This window comes from Eubalaena glacialis, chromosome 14 (assembly GCF_028564815.1).
Source record: "Eubalaena glacialis isolate mEubGla1 chromosome 14, mEubGla1.1.hap2.+ XY, whole genome shotgun sequence".
Taxonomy (NCBI): Eukaryota; Metazoa; Chordata; class Mammalia; order Artiodactyla; family Balaenidae; genus Eubalaena; species Eubalaena glacialis.
The window spans coordinates 23,311,254-23,331,050 of NC_083729.1; the positions used below are offsets into that span (position 1 = coordinate 23,311,254).

General features: G+C 37.2%; 1 protein-coding gene across 1 annotated transcript in view; it reads left to right on the top strand.

Moving 5' to 3' along the window:
* The first annotated feature begins 627 nt into the window (after positions 1-627).
* The window catches only part of CLIP4 (CAP-Gly domain containing linker protein family member 4), a 60,887-nt gene continuing 41,717 nt past the window's right edge, over positions 628-19,797 (top strand). Inside the window, exons 1-6 of the mRNA XM_061210747.1 lie at positions 628-764; positions 6,010-6,157; positions 13,482-13,621; positions 14,401-14,494; positions 15,579-15,740; positions 17,465-17,583. Of these exons, the coding sequence (XP_061066730.1) occupies positions 6,025-6,157; positions 13,482-13,621; positions 14,401-14,494; positions 15,579-15,740; positions 17,465-17,583 (648 nt within the window). The 5' untranslated portion in view covers positions 628-764; positions 6,010-6,024. The remainder of the gene's footprint in view (positions 765-6,009; positions 6,158-13,481; positions 13,622-14,400; positions 14,495-15,578; positions 15,741-17,464; positions 17,584-19,797) is intronic.

The window sequence follows — 19,797 nt, forward strand, 5'->3', positions numbered from 1 at the left end:
ATCATTCAACTTGGCCATAGCCTTGACTAGGCTTTTTACAGCAAGACCTGCAAACAGGTAATTGACTGATGACCCTATTCTGGGCCATGCACGGGGCTAGATACTGGGGAGCCTAAAAAGGGTAAGACGTGGTGCCTGCCCCTAAGAAGGTGTTGGAGCGCTTCCAGCCTAGGGATGTGAGACTGGGAGGCCAGTCAGACTGGTCTAGCTAAGGGCTTTGACGCAGGAGCGTCTGTTCAGCGTGCCATGGGCTGTTTCCCCAAGCATGGCTTAAGGCCAGGCGGGGTTCCGCCGAGAGCCTGCCTCGGCTGCGGTGGAAATATCACAGTGGCGCCCCATCCTCGCAGGGTTGACGCCCGAAGCCCACCAGACCTTCCTAACCTCGAGCCTCAACCGTCGCTCTGCGGAGGAGCTCCGGGGGCGAAGGCAGGAGGCGGCGAGCTCAGGAGCGCGCTCCCCGCCTGTCTCCCCTCCCCGGCGCGTGCGCGGGCCTGGGCCGGAGCCTGCGCGCCGCCGGGGCGCCTGCTCTGCGCGCGCGCGCGCGTCGACCCCGCGTGGGGCCTGGCTCCGGCGCGCGCGGCGCGGAGGCGGCAGGCGGGAGGGGCCGGACGAGGTCGCGGAGCTGCGCTGCGCAGCGTGGCGCAGCGGGAGGCCGCGCGGCCGGCTGCCGGAGACCCGTGCGGGTCGGAGAAGCGCGCCCCTCAGCCTTCTTTCCGCGCCCCTGCGTTCCCCGTCGGCCGCCCGGAGAGGACCGGAGGAGGCAGGTGGGGCGGGAGGGCGCGGGGGCTCCGGGCCGGGCGGGCGGGGGCGCGGGTGCCCGAGGGCCGGTTGGCGGTTCGGGAGGGCGGCGCGGAGGCGCTGGGAGCCCCGTGGTCGCCAGCAGTGGGCGCCGGAGTCGCCGGCTTCTGGAGGCCTCCCTGGGGCGAGGGCGGGGTTGGAGCGGCCCACAGGCGGGGACCCGGGTTTCTGGTTTCCGTTCCTCACCGCCGGTTGAACTTCAGGATGAGATGCTGCCAGGTGTGTGGGAAGGGCTGGACCGCACGGCGGAACTGAGTTCCGGCCCCCGCTTCGCAGCTCCAGCCTTGACCGCCCCGACGCCCTTGGGAGAGCCTCTCGCGCGCAGTGATGGGCAGCGTGCTGTACCCAGCCCTTCGTGGTTTTCCTGAAAGGGGCCTCTTCACATCTCTCATGCCTCCCCTTGCTTATTAAGCTGTTTGAGAAACCTTTTGCCGGTGAGAATTCAAAGCTAAGACAAATGACTCTGCTTCCAGTCGTTTGCTACCTCGAGATTCCTTAATTGTAAATCATGGGAAGGGAAGTTAGGGAAAACACTTGCGCTGAGACTGCTAAACAGAGACGCTTCATCCTTGTGGGTTAAATTGATGGGTTTATAATGTCAGCTTTCTTTTGAATTAGATGTCAGGTTGTTCATTAATCCAGAGACTATGTAGGCAATTTGGATTTAAACTCTGAGACAGTGTTTTGATATGTATCAGAGGAGGATATTCTCATGGGATAATAACTTGCTGTATGTTCCCAGCTAGACTGTGCTTCACATTGTAGCAATGTCATAGTATAAATTGGTGCCTTTTAAATATTTCAATGAAGAAACGCCCTCCTTTGAAACATCCGCCAAATACTTTAATTGTACTTCACTTTCACATTGACATTTGTCATTTATGTATCTTCTGCACGAATTAAAGTCATCTAAATGGCAGAAGATCACGGGGTGCGGGACATGTAGCAACTGTGCAGAGAAAGCAGATAATTGAAATTGGCAGAAGTCTAGCTTTCTGCATTTTTATGAGGCAAAGCCATCCTGGTTCCATCCTATTTTGCTATCATAAATATGCATTTTGAAATACTCTCGTTTGATATGGACTACCTGGGCTGTAAGATTGAATCTTGAAATAGAATGAATATGTTTATTTGTTTTATAGAAAATTTGGCACATGGTATAGTATTTTGAAGGATTTATTTCAGATGTTTCAGATTTACCAGAAACAGCCCTATCAGCAAGGCTTTTAGAAAAATATTTATATGATGTCTTTTATGGCTTATAACAACTCCAATTTTGAAACATACTAGTGATCTTCATGTTATACAATCAACATTTTATCCCAGTGTAAATCTGCGAACATCTGGTTACTTTTAGGCATACTGTTCCCTTGTTAATTATGTATAATTAAGTATGCTACCATGGGCTTGCTTAGGTTGTTAGCCTTTGTTCCTTGTTGTTTCAGGCATTTGTATTATTGTTTTCTTGTCTAGAGTTTGATTCAGTAGAACTTTCTGTGATGAGAGGAGTGTTCTTTCTTCAGTGTTCAATATGGTAGCCACTAGACACATGTGGCTTTTGAGCACTTATATGGGGCTAGAGCAGTGGAGGAGTTGAATGTTTAAATAGACACATGTGGTTCGTAGCTACCTGGTTGGGCACTGCAGCTTTAAATTATTCCCTCAGGAAGCCTTCACTGGCCCCCTTGAATCCAGCGCTTATTTCAATTATACAGTAACTACAGCTTTCTTGTAGCCATTCTGCTCTTGCCTCTACTTGAGGGCAAGGGCGTATCTATTTTCTTTACCTTTGCTATGCCAGTCTAAGACTTAGAAAGAAACAGTTGATAAATATTTGTTGAATGACTAAATGAACTTCTTGAGGGCAGGTATCTTTTATATTCTCTCTAGGGCCTAGAGCTAACGAACTAAGTATCAAATACTGTACATACCTGCTTAGTGATTGAACAGATTTCATGTAGGTAACAAATAAATGGGTTATTGGAGATATGTTTAAAATGCTTATTTTGGTTAGATTATGTTTTTTGGTATCTCGTGAAGATAAACACTCATGACAGAATACTATATGAAATTGAATGAAAGAGCCTCATTGTTCCAACTCGTGTGGATGCAGCCTGGATCTCCTGAGAGCTGAGTAGCTCAAGGATGCTGCTCTTGAACCATAATCCAGATAAATCTGAGGGAGTTTCTTAGCCTCAGTGAGGTTCCTTAGTGAGGCCCTAATAGCCCTGAACCACTTTGAAGAAGTTAATGGGCATCTCCACTCACCACCATTCTGTGTTAGGGCACTGACCAGGTATCTCTGAAAAAAAATACAAAATGTTAGAGCCATGTTACAAGTTGCATTTACTCAGAGCTGATTCGGGGTGATGGAATTCATATGTAAATCAAAGTTTGGGGAAGTTGATTCTTGTTATTGCATCTGTTACGTACACAGTTAATTGGGGCCAACTTTTAATCTTGGATTACTTTACATAATCCATTATCACCAATTAACCATAGTAGGATTTGAAATGAAAGTATATACTCAATCCAGCTAAGCACATCTCTGGGTTTGACCAAGATTCCCAGATCCTTAGATCCAGAAATCGCTTTTAGGAAAGGATTCTAAACTAAAACTATACAGAAGTTTGTGGAGGTGTATAGCTTTCTTAAGTGGGACAGAAGGTAGAATGTTGGGCTTTTCGTGAAAGAAAGGGAATGGGACCAGGGGAAAATGCAATGCAGACACAAAATATGAAGAATATTCACTGCATTGTTCAGGTAATGTAGTAGCTTCTATGGGTTTGAAATATCTAATATGTAAAGTGAAGTTGATTACATCTTGTTGAATGAATCATCTTTCCACATCAAATCTAGGATTTGAATATTTATTAAATGTGTAAAAAATACTAATCTAGCTCCTGTGCCAAGTGATAGTTGTGTAAGATACAGTTCCTATCTTTAAGGATCTCAAGTCTACAAAAAAAAATGAAAGGTACACTCTGAAGATCATTTTAAAAAATATTTTTGAATGGGAAACCCCACTCTTTGAAAGGGAGGTTTGAAAGGTGGCTTCCTCTTAACCAGCTCAGAAAGAAAACCACTTAGTCATTTTGCTGGAGAATTAAAAACATGGCTGAGTCCCAAAGTGTGATTGTAGTCAGATTAACCTTCCTAAAACAGCTTGAATCAGGACAGTCTCCTTTTAAAAAATCAACGGTTTCCAGTGCTCATGGAATTAAGTGGTTTGGTGTTTGATCAGGTATATAAAGCATTACTGAGGAGAGTCCTAAAAAACCATGACAGCCTTACCTGTTACTAGATGTGCCCAAGTTCCAGCCTGCTATTCCTTTAATGGGCTCCCCTTTTAAATTTATGCCCCTATTTCTGCCTACTCATCTTTCAAGACTCATCTCAGTGATACTTTTTTCACTGCACCATTTCTGATTCTCAGCAACTCCCATAACAAATGTTCCTTGTACTTAGGTTATGGAACATATTTCACTCAGTTTTATCGTCTATAGTTATTAGTACTATTTTATTCACCCTAGTAGATTGTAAGCTACCTAACAAGCATGGACCATCTGTTACTCATTTTTGTATTCTCTGAAACATCTAGAATAGTGTAGTGCCTTGTACATATTAATATTTATTAAATTTTATTTCTGGTCCTTGACTTTAAAGGATGCTTCATACCCAGCATAGATTATTTTGCTCAAATTTACTGCCAGGTAATTTGTAGAAGCCAACAAGTAGAAATCCTGACTGACTTTGAATACTTCAATACTATAGTATTGAAGGAGGGCTGTCTTTGTGGTAGGCGCTACTTTTTGGAATTGTTAGTATTTGAGGAAGTTCACCATGCTGTATGGCAACAATTTTTCCTATTTATGTGGCCAGGTTAATGTCAAAATGATTCAAAGTATTGGGTGGCGAGTAATTTTAGCATCCAAGAAACCTTGAATACCTTTAACGTAGTAATACTGGATTAAGTTATTGGTATATAATATCCATGTCCATGTAAACATGTACCTTATGAGAAAAAAGAAATTGCCTTACTCTTTACCAGTTTCTGCTGGTATTCAGAAAACATATGAATCTAATTGGAAACAAACCATTTAGCTCAGAAAGGTGACTGTTTCCTTGGAGCAGGGTGGTGATGGTAGGTAAGCATGATAGGTAAAGGTGATAGACATAGAGTTGGTTAACCAAGTATAATAGAGCACACATTGAGTAATATCTAGCATGGCATTATCTGCTAGAGTAAGCTATCAGTTAATCATCTTTACTTACTCTGTTCTTTCTACTGAAATAATCCAAAATCACCTTTATTTAGTTTTGTAATATAGTTTTCTGCTTATATTTTGAACAGATATAGAGATTCATAATATTTCAGACTTCAGAGATTTGGTGCAGAAGAAACTGGAAGGTTTTTAGCTTCATAGTTCAGTTTTGCTAACATTTTCTCTGCATTCTGTGTCATCTCTGATATGTGTGCTGGGGTGCAGCAGCTGTCTAATTTAGAGCAAATTTATTCTGAGTGCTCATGTTTCCTGGAAAAGAGAGGTAGTATAAGTGATGTGGTTTAAAAGGCATGGCCTTCCATCTTCTGCTGGGATGAACTAAACAGATCCTCTACATTGTTAAGTGAAACCATGTGGGTAAGCTCCTAGATTTAGATTTGTACGAGTGATATGGTCAATTTTCAGTAAAGTTTTCTGGGATGTTGGAAAATAATGAGAACATTTTAAACTAGATTTTTTTCATGTGATGAGCACATGGCATGAGCTACTGGATGACAGATGATAGAACCTGTGTCAGATCCTATGAGAAGTTAGAGATGCACCTACAAGGGATAACATCTCCTCGTTTGTTACTGCGAGTAAAGAGAACATCACCCATTTAGATTAGCTCAGCGTTTAAAAAATGTTTTCACCTATTATTAGGAAATATATAGTAGTAGTTTTTTATTACTCCCGAGCTTTGCCTAAAAAGATTACATATGCTGTTGACCCTGAGAGACAGTGTTAAGCAATGTATATTCTTTGACAACAGTTCGCTAAAAGGAAGTTTTTTTCCCTTCCTCTCTAAAATAGAATTTTGAAGGTTGAAGTTAAAAATGTCAATAGATTAGATATTAAAAAAAAACAGGCTTTTTGTGACTGAAGGCAATTATTCTAAGTTGCATACAAATATAATAGATATGCTTTTCCCCCCCTTTCATTAAAGGTGGCTTTCTAGAAGATGACCATAGAGGACCTTCCGGATTTTCCATTAGAAGGAAGTTCTTTGATTGGAAGATACCCATTTTTATTTCAAGGTTCTGATACACCAGTTATCTTTTCCATTTCTGCAGCACCAATGCCTTCAGACTGTGGTATGTTAAGTTGCTGTGTTTATTTTCTGTGAACTGTGACTTGACTTGTCTGTCTTACACCCTTTTTGTACTCCTAATTTTTCCTGAAACCATTTGTTGTGGTTTTCATAAAATTGCTAAATTTTCCTTTTTCAAAAATAACAATTGTTTATTGCTTTTTCTGCCTCTTAAGCTAAACGCTTTATTTCTGCTGTCAGCATTTTTATTATGTAAAAACGTTCATTTTAAGCACCACGGTGGATTCAGAGGATTTTATTTTTAGAATACAGTGGTGCTTAGACATCTAGCAGTCTTCTGCTATTGATGTATTTATTTTGGTTAAATATATTGACTTGCTTAAAAAGCCATGTACTGAAAAAGTAAAAAAAGACATAAAAGCACTGTGCGCTAGCCATCTTTAAGGGCCCTGTTGTCTCTGCAATACTGGGATTCTAATTAACAAACCAAATAATCACTGCTGAAATGATCCAAACTTGGGTGACAATGTAACAACAAGTGATGTGTTTTAATACACAAGCAAGCCTAATTTGGATCCTGTTTCAGTTGTCTCCCATTGTAATTATCAGTGTATACACAAATAAAATATAGTAAAACAAAACAATAAAAGCCCTGTACTTAGACAGAGAGGGTGAGACCTTTCCCTGGAATGTGGCGTGAGATTGATTCATATTTAAATTGGTTCATTTAAATGTTCTTTGTAAAATGTAAATTTGGGAGTATTCTAGTTTTTAACCTATTTAGACTTATTTCCCCAGGACCCTATTTTATCAGGTAGTTGATAAAGGAATAAAAGAAAACCAGGAGGTAAGCTTGATGGATGTGTTACATTTCTAATTTAGTTAGAGTTTTTCAAGTAAAATATTGGGCCACCATTTCAGATTGTCTTTGGAGGTAGAGATAATGCGATTTTTAAATATTAGTGAATATAAAATGATTGGATTGTGAATTTGTCATTTTAGTCATATCCATTGTAATAACTACTCATCTCCAGGTATGCTATTTTATGTGTTCAGATTCTATAGCAGCTTGCCTTGCAGTCATCAAAGGTGTTACATAAAACCTGTGCCTACTAGATCTTGGGAGTTATTTGCAGTTTTTACAAAAATTGACTGGATATTGATTTTCAGATATAACAAAATCAGTTATGCAGGAAAAACCTTGAAAAGCACTTTGTACCTTGCTTATGGCACTTACCTCATTCTGTCTTGAGTCATAACTGTCTTATTTCCTTTCCAAGACTATAGCTCTTTGGATGGAGTAGAATCATGTTTTGTTTTTATCTCATTGGGCTAATGTAGTCATTTATTGATATCAGTTGTGCAGTGTTTGTTGAATAAATACATTGAATGAAAGGTGATAATGGATATTCCCTTTGTATAAGTGAAATTAAAAATTGCCTGTATTCTTAGAACGATAGATTCTTAGAATCTGAATGGACCTATAGTTCAGCTTTCCCTACTCATTTCCCAGTATAGAAATTATGTTTTCAGGTTCTCTGATAGATAACTATTCAGCTACTTGGATATTTTCAATAGTGGGAAACTAATGAAATAGTCCATTTCATTGTTAAAGTTTTAGTTGTGATAAAATTGTTTTTGTATATGGACTCAAAGTATATCTCCTTGAAACTTTGGCTAGCTGGTTTGATATGTAGAACAAACACTTCTTTATATGATGACCTTCAAATATTTGAAGATAATTTGGACATTTTAAATTAGTCTGTACTTCTTTAGACTACACATTTCTTGTTTCTTCACCAGTCTCTCATTGTCAGGATTTCTAGACCCTTTTCACTCTAGTTGTTTTCTTCTTAGTATGCTGTAGTCAATGTCCCCTTAAAATGTGTTATCCAGGGTTGTATTTATTGAGTAAGTATTTGTTGAGGGCCTGTTTTGTGCTAGGTACTGTCCTAGATGCTGGGGATAGCATGGTGACCAAGACCGACATTCTAGGAGGGAAAACAGACAATAAACAAACAAATGAAACAAATCATAAATATTATAGTTTATAATGAATTCTGTGGAGAAAAGAAACAGGATGCTGTGGTAGAGGATAATGGAGCAGAGAGGCTGTTTTAGATGGGCTGGTCATCTGGAGAATCAGAAGCGGCTGGTTGAGAGAAGAGCTTGGAGAGAAGTGTTCCAGGCAGAAGGATAGGAAATCAAAGGCACAGAGTTGGGGAAAAAACTTCGGTGTATCCTAAGAAATAATGGAAGGCCTTTGTGGCTGAGAAGCAAAGTGGTTGAAGGGCAGAATGGCAGGAGATGAAGTTGGAGAGGAAGGCAGGGGCCAGACCAGGCAGGATCATTTAGGCCTTGGTAGGGAATTTGTATTTTATCCTAAATGTAATGGGAGCCATTGAATGTGAGACTGAGACTGAGATTAAAATCAAGAAACAAAGAAAAAGAAACCAACCCACACAAACCAGAGCTTAGACATTCAGCTCAGTGTTGACCCTCAGGGTGGTTACCCTGCAAGACTACAAAGATTTTTGGAATCTTTTGCTTTGAATGCCTTCAGAGTCAGTTTACACAGAACACACATTACATGTATTAAAAATCCCCAAGTGTATTGTTATTATTTTTACATAAACAGTGAAGTTATCTCTTAAAGAGATTTAAGCAATAATAATAATAAAAAATCTTATTTACCCACATAGTTACCATTTCTAGTGTTATTCATTCCTTTGTGCAGACCAGATTTTCTTCTGATACCACATTCCTTCTGCCTGAAGGGCTTCCTTTAATGTTCATTTCTTGCAGTACAGATCTGCTGGTGAGGAATCCTTTCAGCTATTACATGTCTGAAAACATCTTTATGTCATCGTCTCTTTTGAAAAATATATTTGTTAAGCATGGAATTCTAGGTTGATAGTTTTTTCTTTCAGTGCTTCAAGATGTTGCTTCACTGTGTTCTTACTTGTCTTGATGTGAAATCTGCTGTCATTTTTGTTTCTCTGTATGTAATGATCGTTTTTTCCTGGCTGCTTTTAAGATTTTCTGTTTGTCATAGGTTTTGAGTAATTTTACTGTGATGTACCCTGGTATAATTTTCTTTATGTTCTTGTGCTTGGGGACTGTTAAGCTTCTTGGGTCTGTAGGTTTCCATTTTCATCAAGTTTGGATAATCATTATTTCTTCAAATACTTTTTCTGCCCCTCCTCCTTTTCAGACACTCCAGTTACACAAATATTAGACCACTTGAAGTTTTCCCACAGCTCACTGATGCCTTTTTTCATATTTTAAAAACTCTTTTTCTCTTTGTATTTCATTTTGGGTAGTTTCTATTGCTGTGTCTTCAGGTTCATTAATCATTTCTTCTGCAATGTCTAATCAGCTGATGATCTCATCCAGTGTAGTTTTCATCTCAGATGTAGTTTTCATCACTAAAGTTTGATTTGGGTCTGTTTAACCTTTTGAACATTTGGAATACAGTTATAATGGCTGTTTTAATGTCCTTTTCTGTTAATTATAATATTTGTGTCAACTCTAGGTTTGTTTTGATCGACTATTCCCCTGATTATGGGTCACGTTTTTCCCTTTGCAGGCCTGGTAGTCTTTGATTGGATGCCAGACATTGTGAATTTTACCTGTTGGGTGCTGGATATTTTTCTGTTTCTGTAAATATTCTTGAGCTTTGTTCTGGGATGCAGTTAAATTACTTGGAAATTGTTTGACCTTTTCAGATCTTGCCTTTATGATTTGTTAGGTGGTTCTGGAGCAATGCTAATCTGGGGCTAATTACTCCTCACTATTGAGTACTCTACCCAAAGCCTGATGAATTTTTTTCTCACTCTTTTTAGCGGGAACAGGCACAGTTCTAGGCTCTGTATGATCACTGGGCACTAATCCCTCTAATTCTTTTGGATGGTTCTTCCCCTTACCTCAGGTTTTTCCTCACAAGCATATATTAAATATTCAAGGGGGACTCTCTTCACACCTTTGGGGTTCTCTTGCTTTGCATCTCTCTCCTGTCTGATACACTGCCCTGTGAACTCTAGCTGCCTTATTTCCTTGGGCTTTGTCTCCACAACTCAGGGAGTCTGCTGGGCTTTTTCTTGGTTTCCCTCTCTCTGTGCTGAAATCTGGAAAGTCCCAGGGCAGAAACATGGGGGCAGTTGTAAGACTCACTTGTTTGTATCCTGTCTCTTAGGGATTGTGTCTTTCATTAACTGATGTCCAGTGTCTTGGAAACCTCATTTCATCTCTTTCCTTTGTTGTTGTTTTTGTTGTTGTTGTTTTTTGGTTGTTTCAGAAAGAAGAACAAATATGGTCCCTGTTATTCCATCTTGACTTGGTGGGGTATCCTCCCCATCTACCCTTCACCTCCTTTCTTTTGATTAAAACTTTTTTTTTTTTTTTTTTTTTTCTGTGTGGAAGCTTAAAATTTGGGTGTAGTTAGATTCGTTAATATGTAGTATAGCATAAAGTTTAAGATTATAGGTGAGTTTGGATTATGGGTCAGTCCTGACTCAACCACTTAACAGTTGTGTGATCTTGGGCAAATGGCTTACTTTCTCTATTCCTTTGTTTCTTCTTTGATAAAATGAGAACAATAATAGTACCTACATCAAAAAAAAAAAGTACCTACCTCATATAGCTGTCATGAAGATTAAATTAGGTAATATATGTAAAGTGCATAGAACAGTCCCTGGCACCTATTAAACACTTTATAACATATTATCATTAGTATTTAAATGAGCTGTCTGCTGTTTGTCATCATCTCAGTATATAATTACAGAAGCATTATTATATGCTTTAGTATTTATTGGGCTAGTGTCCCCTACCCCCTACTCTGATCATTATTCTTCTTAGTTAAAATGTTCTTGCTTATTTCTCTTACATTTACTTTCTAGATATTTGCTTCTCATCCTGTGGTACTTAGTCTAGTAGCCTTGGCATCACTGGGAGCTTGTTAGAATGCAGTCCCTGCCCCCACCTGAGACTTACTGGATTGGAATCTACATCGTAACAAGATCCCTAGGTGATTCCTATCTACGTTAATGTTTGAGAAGCTCTGGCACAGATGAGCAGTAGAATAATTTTGTCTGTCTCCTCCCACAAATAAATCTTGGTGAAATTTTGATTGATTAGAATTGAAATTATTTAAAATAATTGGTGTTGGGAAAATTGGCAGCCTTAAATATTTTATCTTCCAGTCCAGGAACATGATGTGTCTCTCCATTTAAGTCACCCACCACTTCAGTTTTCTTTAAATAAGCCTTACACATTTATTGGCACTTTTATTGTTGTTATGTTCTTTTGCCATTGTGTTTCATTTTTAAAAAATAGGAAATCATATAAAAATGCAGAAAATATAGTGATAGCAAACATGTGTCACACATATCCACCATCAGAAAGAATAATTATTAGCATAGTATCTTATTTCCTTTAGCTCCTGTTTTTCAATTATAAGAATTAAAACCTTAAAGTTGAAATTCCCTCCATTTTCCTTTCTGGTTCCATTTTCCTTGCTCCCCAGAGGCAACCACCATCTTATATTTAGTGTGAATATTGCAGACCATTTAATTATACATTTACTACATATATGAGCATCCATAAACAGTATATAGGATTGTTTTGTGTATTTGTAATTTTATGGAAATGATAGATGTTGTATATTATTCTTCAACTTATTTTATTGATCAGTATGTTTTTTGAGACCTATCCTTATCAATTCATAACGTAGATATCGAATTCATTTATTTAGTTGTAAGAAAGCATCGAGTCCATCCTATGGATATACCACTTTCTATACATTCCTCTATGGAGAGATGTTTCAGTTTCCCAGTTATTTTGCTATTATAACCAATGCTAGAATAAGCATTCTTGTACATGTCTCCTGTAGAGACATGCAGAAGAGTCTGTTTAGGTATATATTTAGGAATTTCTCTACTAGAAATGCCCAATGCCTAGAAAAGTCACTGATCCATAAATATTTATTGAATGGCTGAATCAATTAGACCAAAAAAAAAATTCCAGTAAACTGCTATTTATAGGAAACACACCCAAATCTTTGAGAAATTGGTATCTGTGTTGCATACTGATTCTCTTCTGACTCTTCTGTTTGTAGAGGACCATTTTGTTCTCTGAGATTTTGAATAGTATCTGCTCTTAGTTTTAGTCTTTCTGATTCTCTTCTGATGGACTGCTCTACTTTTATACACGTCCTTGGTTTTGTGCTTCTCCTTTCATCTTTCAGTTACCCTGATTCTAAAAGTAAGAGCTGTGTGTACATAGTATAATTTTGGAAAAGAAATAAAAATACAAAGAAGAAAATAAAAAACCCACACAAATCCTGCTACTCATGTATGCTGTTAAAATCTGACCTCAATAGTGAATTCTCTTGGAGAGACAGCATAATAGAGGAAAGAAGATAGACTTTGGAGGCAGACCTGGTTTTCTACCCCACATCTGCCACTTACTAGCTGTGTGAGTTTGAGCAAGTATTATTTAGTCTGAGCTTTGGTTTCCTTATCTGCAAAATGAGAATAATAATACCTGTCAGGTAAGGTGTCTGGGAAGATTTGTAAGGTGTTTGGTAAATTGTAAGCACTCAGCAAATATTGCTTCTCTAATGCTTCTCTTCTTTAGATACTTCTGGTTTTTTAGATTCCCTACCTTCTTATAGATTGTTCAAGATAGTAGAATCTGATTTTCTTCTATTCTCTTTTATTCTCTAGCCATAGGATGATCTGTTCTCTCTGAATCTTAAGGAAGTTTTAAAAGATTTTAAAATCATGTTCAATTGTGTCTAGTATTCCATGTCTTTACTAATACATACTCCAAAATAACCCAATCACTCTGTCCCAAGGCTTCAAAGTAATGCCTGTTTATTATAGAAAATTAGGAAAACAGAGAAGTAAAAAGAATACTTAAAATTACACATTGTTCTAGTACACTGTTGAGATTTTGGCATATTTCTTTCTATTATGTATGTTTTAATCATGGATGTAGATCTACTGTTTGTGACATGTTTATGTTTTGAGAGGTGAAAATACCTATAAAATTTGACAGATTTTCTGTGCTTTAGAAGAAGTTCTTGGAAAGTTCAGCGTTTAAGATCACTATGCTCAGATTTTTGTTTCATTTGTGATAAGATGTAGTGTGATACATGGAAGTCTCATTCTCATAGCAGTTCAGAAATGCCTCATAATTTTTGATGATCCTGACTTTGGTTTTGAGACTTGCTTAAGGTAAACCTACTTTTTCTGCACCTAAAAATATTTGTGTCATTTGAGTCCTGGTCTTGTTGTTTATTATTTTCAATATATTTATTTTGAAATTTTAATAAATTTAACTTACACCTTTTTAATTTCAAACAGAGTTTTCTTTCTTTGATCCTAATGATACGTCATGCCAGGAAATTCTCTTCGATCCCAAAACTTCTGTATCAGAATTATTTGCCATCTTAAGACAGTGGGTTCCTCAGGTCCAGCAAAATATTGATGTTATTGGAAATGAGGTAAGGAATTCTTACGTTGTTAAGTCTTGTATCGTTAGGATTGTTAATTGTATAGATTTTTTTTCCCCATCTGAATGGAAAGGTGGTGATAAAGGGGAAAGCTTTTAAAGATGCTGATGCTTGTTCTTTGTTTTTGTAGATTTTTCATGGAGCAGTGAGTTGGTACTGTACATTCTTTCCATTATTGCCTCATGCTCCTCACGTCTTTACATCTGGAGTTCTGGCATTTTGACTCTTGCTGGGAGCAGAGAGAGCATTCTTTCTTTGTACAAGTTAATTTTGTAAATTAAAAAAAATACTTTCATGAGGAGATTTGATTACTGTCACATTTATCTGTACTTTGGGGTGGCTTGGTAAAGATCTAGGGTTAAATATAATTTTAAAAAATATTTGATTTTTTGGAAGAGGGATAAAAGAATAATGCTGGGTTCCTTGACCAGCATACTGTCATGTTGTAAGAAGAGGGAGCTTATACTTTTTTCAATACCATTACTCCCACTAGAAAGGAAATTTGCTTGTCCTTTGAGAAGTTAAGGAACATATTTGGGGTGCCAAATTACTTTGGAATACTCTTTAAGAATTTCCTTCCATCTGGTGACAAGTTCAGTTTTCATGATTGTTGTTGGGTACAGACTTAAAATTTATCCTTAAGAGAAGCCAGTTCTGTCTACTCATTTTATTGAGAACTAATTTAATAAGATAGACTAACTTGGTTTCCCAGCATTGGTTTGAAATCAGTAGACTTTATGTTGTAATAATATCTTCCTTGGTTTCCTCAGATTCTTAAGAGAGGTTGCAACGTGAATGACAGAGATGGATTGACAGATATGACTCTTTTACATTATACTTGCAAATCTGGAGCTCATGGTATTGGTAAGTGTGTGGTGAATCTGTTAATGGCTTAAGACATCTATATTTGTGCTTGTATAACTATGTTTATGCCAACCAGAGTCCCTGGGAGGGCACCTGGCTGATGATAATAATATTCCCTGAATAGGCAAGGATTCAGTTAGGTCTTGCATACACCTTGTTGCCTTTCCTTCCTTTTCTCAAGGGAATCTATAATAATCTCCTGATACCTCCCAACTTTTCTGGAACAGGCTTCATGCTGGCTTGTTTGCTAGGTGGGAGTAACTGGTAGCACCTAGAATCTTCTTGAGAGTTTATGGCAAGGTTTGACAATCCATGCTCCGTTTTCCAGGCAATCCCAATCCTACAGACCTGGTCTTTAGGTCTGTCTAAGGTCTGTTCCTACATACATAACATATGTGCATAGTTTCCAAAATTGGTATTCGCCTGTTCTTTACTATTTTTTACACCTGCCTCTTACTTAATTATATATTGTAAACATCTCTCCTGTTTCAATAGTCTGATACAGTGCTCTTAAACTTGATAGTGAAGGACTCTTTTTTTTTCTTTCTGCAATCCATCATGGACTGATACTTTTGTAAAATAAAATAAAAATGAGTTTGTAATAGAAAAATGAGATAAAGACATAAAATACAAGCCCAAGTATTTTTCAAAAGCATAAAATTACATTTCAATTAATTTATTCAGAAGAAATGATTACATAGGGAAAAAGAAAAGAGTTATAAAAAGTATGAATTACAGTTTGGGACTGGCAGTGGTCCACAGAGTGCACTCTGAGTAGCCCTGGTTTTACTGGCTCTGTAGTATTGCATTATATGGATGTCTCATAATTTATTTAACCAGTGTCTTATTATTGTACTTTTAGGTTGTTTCAGAATGCTGTGATGAACATCTTTACAGCCAAGTGTTTATCTATACCCTTAGGTTTGATTATTTTCCTAGAATAAATTCCTTGTTACATTTTTTGAGTTGTAAGTGTATATTCAGTACGCTGTTTGCATTGGCTTTTTAGATAAGGTAGTAGATGGCCATCCACTGGGCCATGGAATTTGTACTGAAGAAAAATAATTTAGAAAACCTTCTCTAGGTGATGTTGATACAGCTGTAAAATTTGCAACTCAACTTATTGATCTGGGAGCAGATGTTAGTTTGCGGAGTCGCTGGACAAATATGAATGCTTTGCATTATGCTGCTTATTTTGATGTCCCTGAACTTATAAGAGTGATTTTGAAGACATCTAAACCAAAAGGCAAGTACTGTAAGATCACCATTAGATGTTATTAATTGAATACTTTATTAGTGGCATAAAAATTATAATTCAAAGATACTTTTACTTCTAATCCATCTTGTTCCATGTGACCTCCAATCACATTTTATTTTTCAGAAACAGTTTAACTTTTCTTTATTGAAGATTAGTTACTATCCTTTCACAAAAGACTTAGTACAAAGAGAAACAAAATAAAGTGTTCTCTGGGTTTTTGTATCTCTGCAAGTCCCCCAGTATAACATGGATTTTATAAAGTGTAATTGAATCTATGTATAATTCTTTTGTCTTACTTGTGTAGCCAGAAATGGAGCAATAAAACCTTCAGAGCTAAACATTGAAATCACAAAGAATATTTATTTTAGGTGGCATTCAGTTCTGAAATTCTGTGATTCCATTAAGGGATAGATTTTCATTTTTTTTTTCTTCCTGTCTTGATGATGCTATCCTAAAATTGAACATCATAATGTCTAAATCACAGTCCTGTATTTAGACATTCTCTCTGGGTCCTCTCAGGGGGGCAGTTTTCTTTTGAGAAAAAAATGAGGGCAAGTGCAGTAGTATCACTTTAAGTTAAAAGTTGTATGCAGTGTTTTCTCCATTTGTAGAAGACTTGTTTTAGAGATGGCATAGATAAATTTCCCAGAATGTCTGTTTCTAACCTCTGCTTTGTATAATTGTCCATCTCCTCTTACCTTTTTACTTTTTCACTTTTTGAATGATGTTAGGAAGAAAGCCTCTCTTGATAGTACAGTGTCTTTAATAGCTCAGGAGAGTGTCCTGAGCATGTCTTACTTTGTTTGCAATTGTAGGTAGGGTGTGGGATGGTGGAGCTGTAGTTAGATTAAGGTGGGATTGGCAGAACCAGAGGTATATTAAACCCATGTTATAAAAAACAGTCAAAACGGGATCCCCAGATCTGGAGTATTTCCTGTATAGCATCGTGATGATTTGTTGAAAGTTATTAAAATGTTTTTAGAATTGCAAGGTTCCCATTCTTATTGTGAAGTCCAAATTCATTTGTTGAATAAAGTATTGTGAATGAATACAGTATGTAAGTATGATGCATATGTTTAATTACTCTTTAATTTATTCCTGTCTTGAGAATTCTCCATTGTTTTACCTACTATTTTTTCTGTGAAGAGGCAGATAGTAAATATTTTAGGTTTTGTGGACCACATGGTCTCTGTTGCAACTACTTGATTCTGCAGTTGTGGTGTGAAAGTAGCCACAGAGACTATGTGGCTGTGTTCTAATAAAACTTTATTTACAAAAACAGATGGTGAGTTGGTTTTGCCCATGGGCCATAGTTTGCTAGTCCCTGACCTAAACCCTACTATATTATAGTTGTCATGGCAAATATGCAAGAGGTTTAATGAGAGAGTGTGTTAAGATAGTTACTTTTACAAATATGAATTATTGCCATTAATTGCTTTAAAATATAGTTTAGTTGGTGATGGTTGGAAAACCCATGGTAATATCAGTCCATTTGGTAGTGAAATTTTATTGTACTAAGAAAAGAATTAGTTAAGTAGATTGTAATATGAAGATTTTGTTCCGTTGTGAGAATGGTCCTTCTAGTGGGTTGGTTTAAGTCTCATAAATAGCTAATACCCCTCCTTCCCCAAATAAACCCAACCTGTCTCCTTTTACATTATACTAGCTTAATTTGAAAATTTTGTTAATACGCTTGTGATGTTTAATTGCAGATGTGGATGCCACTTGCAGTGACTTTAATTTTGGAACAGCTCTGCATATTGCTGCATATAACTTGTGTGCAGGTACTGTGAAATGCTTATTGGAGCATGGAGCAAATCCTGCATTTAGGGTAAGAGGTTAAATTAAAAGTGAAAAATATTAAAAGAATAAAAACATCTAACATTATCTCCCAGGAAAGAGTTGAATGTGGATGTTGTTGTAGAACTCTTATATAGGTAAATAATTTATATTTTTGTGCTGCATATAAAGAGTAATGATGATAAACTTTTATCTCAAATAAATTTAAGGCATAGCAGTGAATTTCAGTCCTTTTATATTGATAAGCTCTATAAACCTTACTTTCATTCAGATAAGTAAAATGCTCTTTAAAGTATCATCTTTGAGTTTAAAAGTATCTTTCATTTAAGCTTTTGGTATATTTATAAAACCTTAGCTGTTAAATAAAAATGCATATATTAAAGTTATATTTCTGTATTAAATCATATTTTAAATTCTTTTGGAAAGAAGTTTTATTTCAGACAATTTAAAAAATGCATATTTAACAGTGCAGTAAACCTTTAAAATCGACTTAAAGGAAAAATTTATTTTTTCAGGATAATGTTATACATTTACAAAGTTAACACACAGGATTGAATTTCATAATCTTCAAATCATTTGGTATTTTGTTGTCTTCACAAAAGTGGCTCTCAGTGTTCTTTTCTGTTATATTGATAGCAGTGACTTGCTCTGGCAGGGATTCTTAATTGGGTCTGTGCCTTCTCTTGAAGGGGCAGGGGTGGGCAATGTTAGAAAAAGCCTCTTCCCTTCCTCTTTTCCTCGCTCTCTCTCTGCTTTCCTGTTTTCCCTTCCCTCCCTACTTCTTTGCCACTTTTCTTTCTGTTTAACCCCATTAATTATTTAATCAACCCCTCTCTTCCTCCTTCCCTCCCTCCTTCCTTCAGGTCCTCTTGTTTATTGGGCACTGGGAGAATACAACAATAAATATGTCTCTCTCCTCAAAGAGAATATTGTCTAGAGGGGAGGACAGACAAGAGAGCAGTCAGTTTTACTATAGTGTGTCCTGGCAAAAGTGACGTTGAGTGCTTAAACATAGTTAAGAATTAACCAGGTACAGGAGGAAGCTGAGAAAGGCATGTTAGGCAGAGAGAGTAGCGTGCACAAAGGCTAGGAGATGGTAATTCAGTTTGGCTGGAGTGTGAAGGTGATACGTGTTTGCTTTTGCTAGTACAACTGTTGACAAAACCCTATTAGTGGAGAGAATATTTTGAATCCAGTAAGATGCAGTGAAGTGTGTCATTGAGGTAAATTACCAATTCAGGCCCCGAACAATTAATAGATTACCGAATTTTGGAGGTTAATACTTAAAAAAAAAAGCGGTCAACAGTAGCCCTTGGATCAGACCCTAACAGCCACTACTTTAGAAGAAAATGGAATTCTGTAACTAATCATGAACAAGCCTTCTTATGTTAACATGATATCATTGTTACTTTATTATTATTTAGTATTTTTTAAACAGAAGTTTTATTTTATATAGGAATTGATAGAAGTGTGTGACTTACTCTAGAAAGGTGTGGACTTAAAAATCTGAAGTAAAATATTCATTGTAAATATAGCTTATTTACAACTTATCATGACAGGTTTGTTGATTAAAATAAAGTTTTTTTCCCTCTGTCTTTTTCTCAAGAGTACGATTAGCACTATAGATATTTTCATTACATTTTGTACTTTTTCTTTGAAATCGGGGATCAAAATAGTTCATCACTGTCCCAGAAATTTGATAATATGTCTTCCTACCATGTTTTTACTTAGGACCAAACTAACTTGAATTTTAAAATAAAAAATGTGAGGCACTTGCAAACTAAATGTGTTCTAAAAGCCTCATTCTTTTATCCATATGGATCATTTGAAGATAATTATCAGAGGAGAAGAAAAGGGAAAAAGGTTTCTGAGCAGAAGAATCTTGGTTCATCTTATTAAGAAAAGATTACAGTCTGGAATCTTTCTGATGAAGTCTGAGTTTTTGGTTAGGGAACGTAGAAGAAAGAGAACGTGTTGGAGGGTAGGACAACGCAGAGCAGCAGAAGGGCTGAGAGTCTGGTGGTGCTGGACCTGGACTGCAGTGTCATCTCTGCAGTAATTATGGAGATGATGCTGAGCCAGTCATTCATCTCTCCTTGCCTAATTTTCCTAAGTGGCAAACTGGAAATGGTAGTGATATCTTACTTGTTTAGTTGGTGTCTTCTGCTACAGTCCAAACTCTTAACAGGTAAAAATTTTTATCTGTTTTATTCACAAGCTTTTTCTTGCTGTGATAACCAAATGA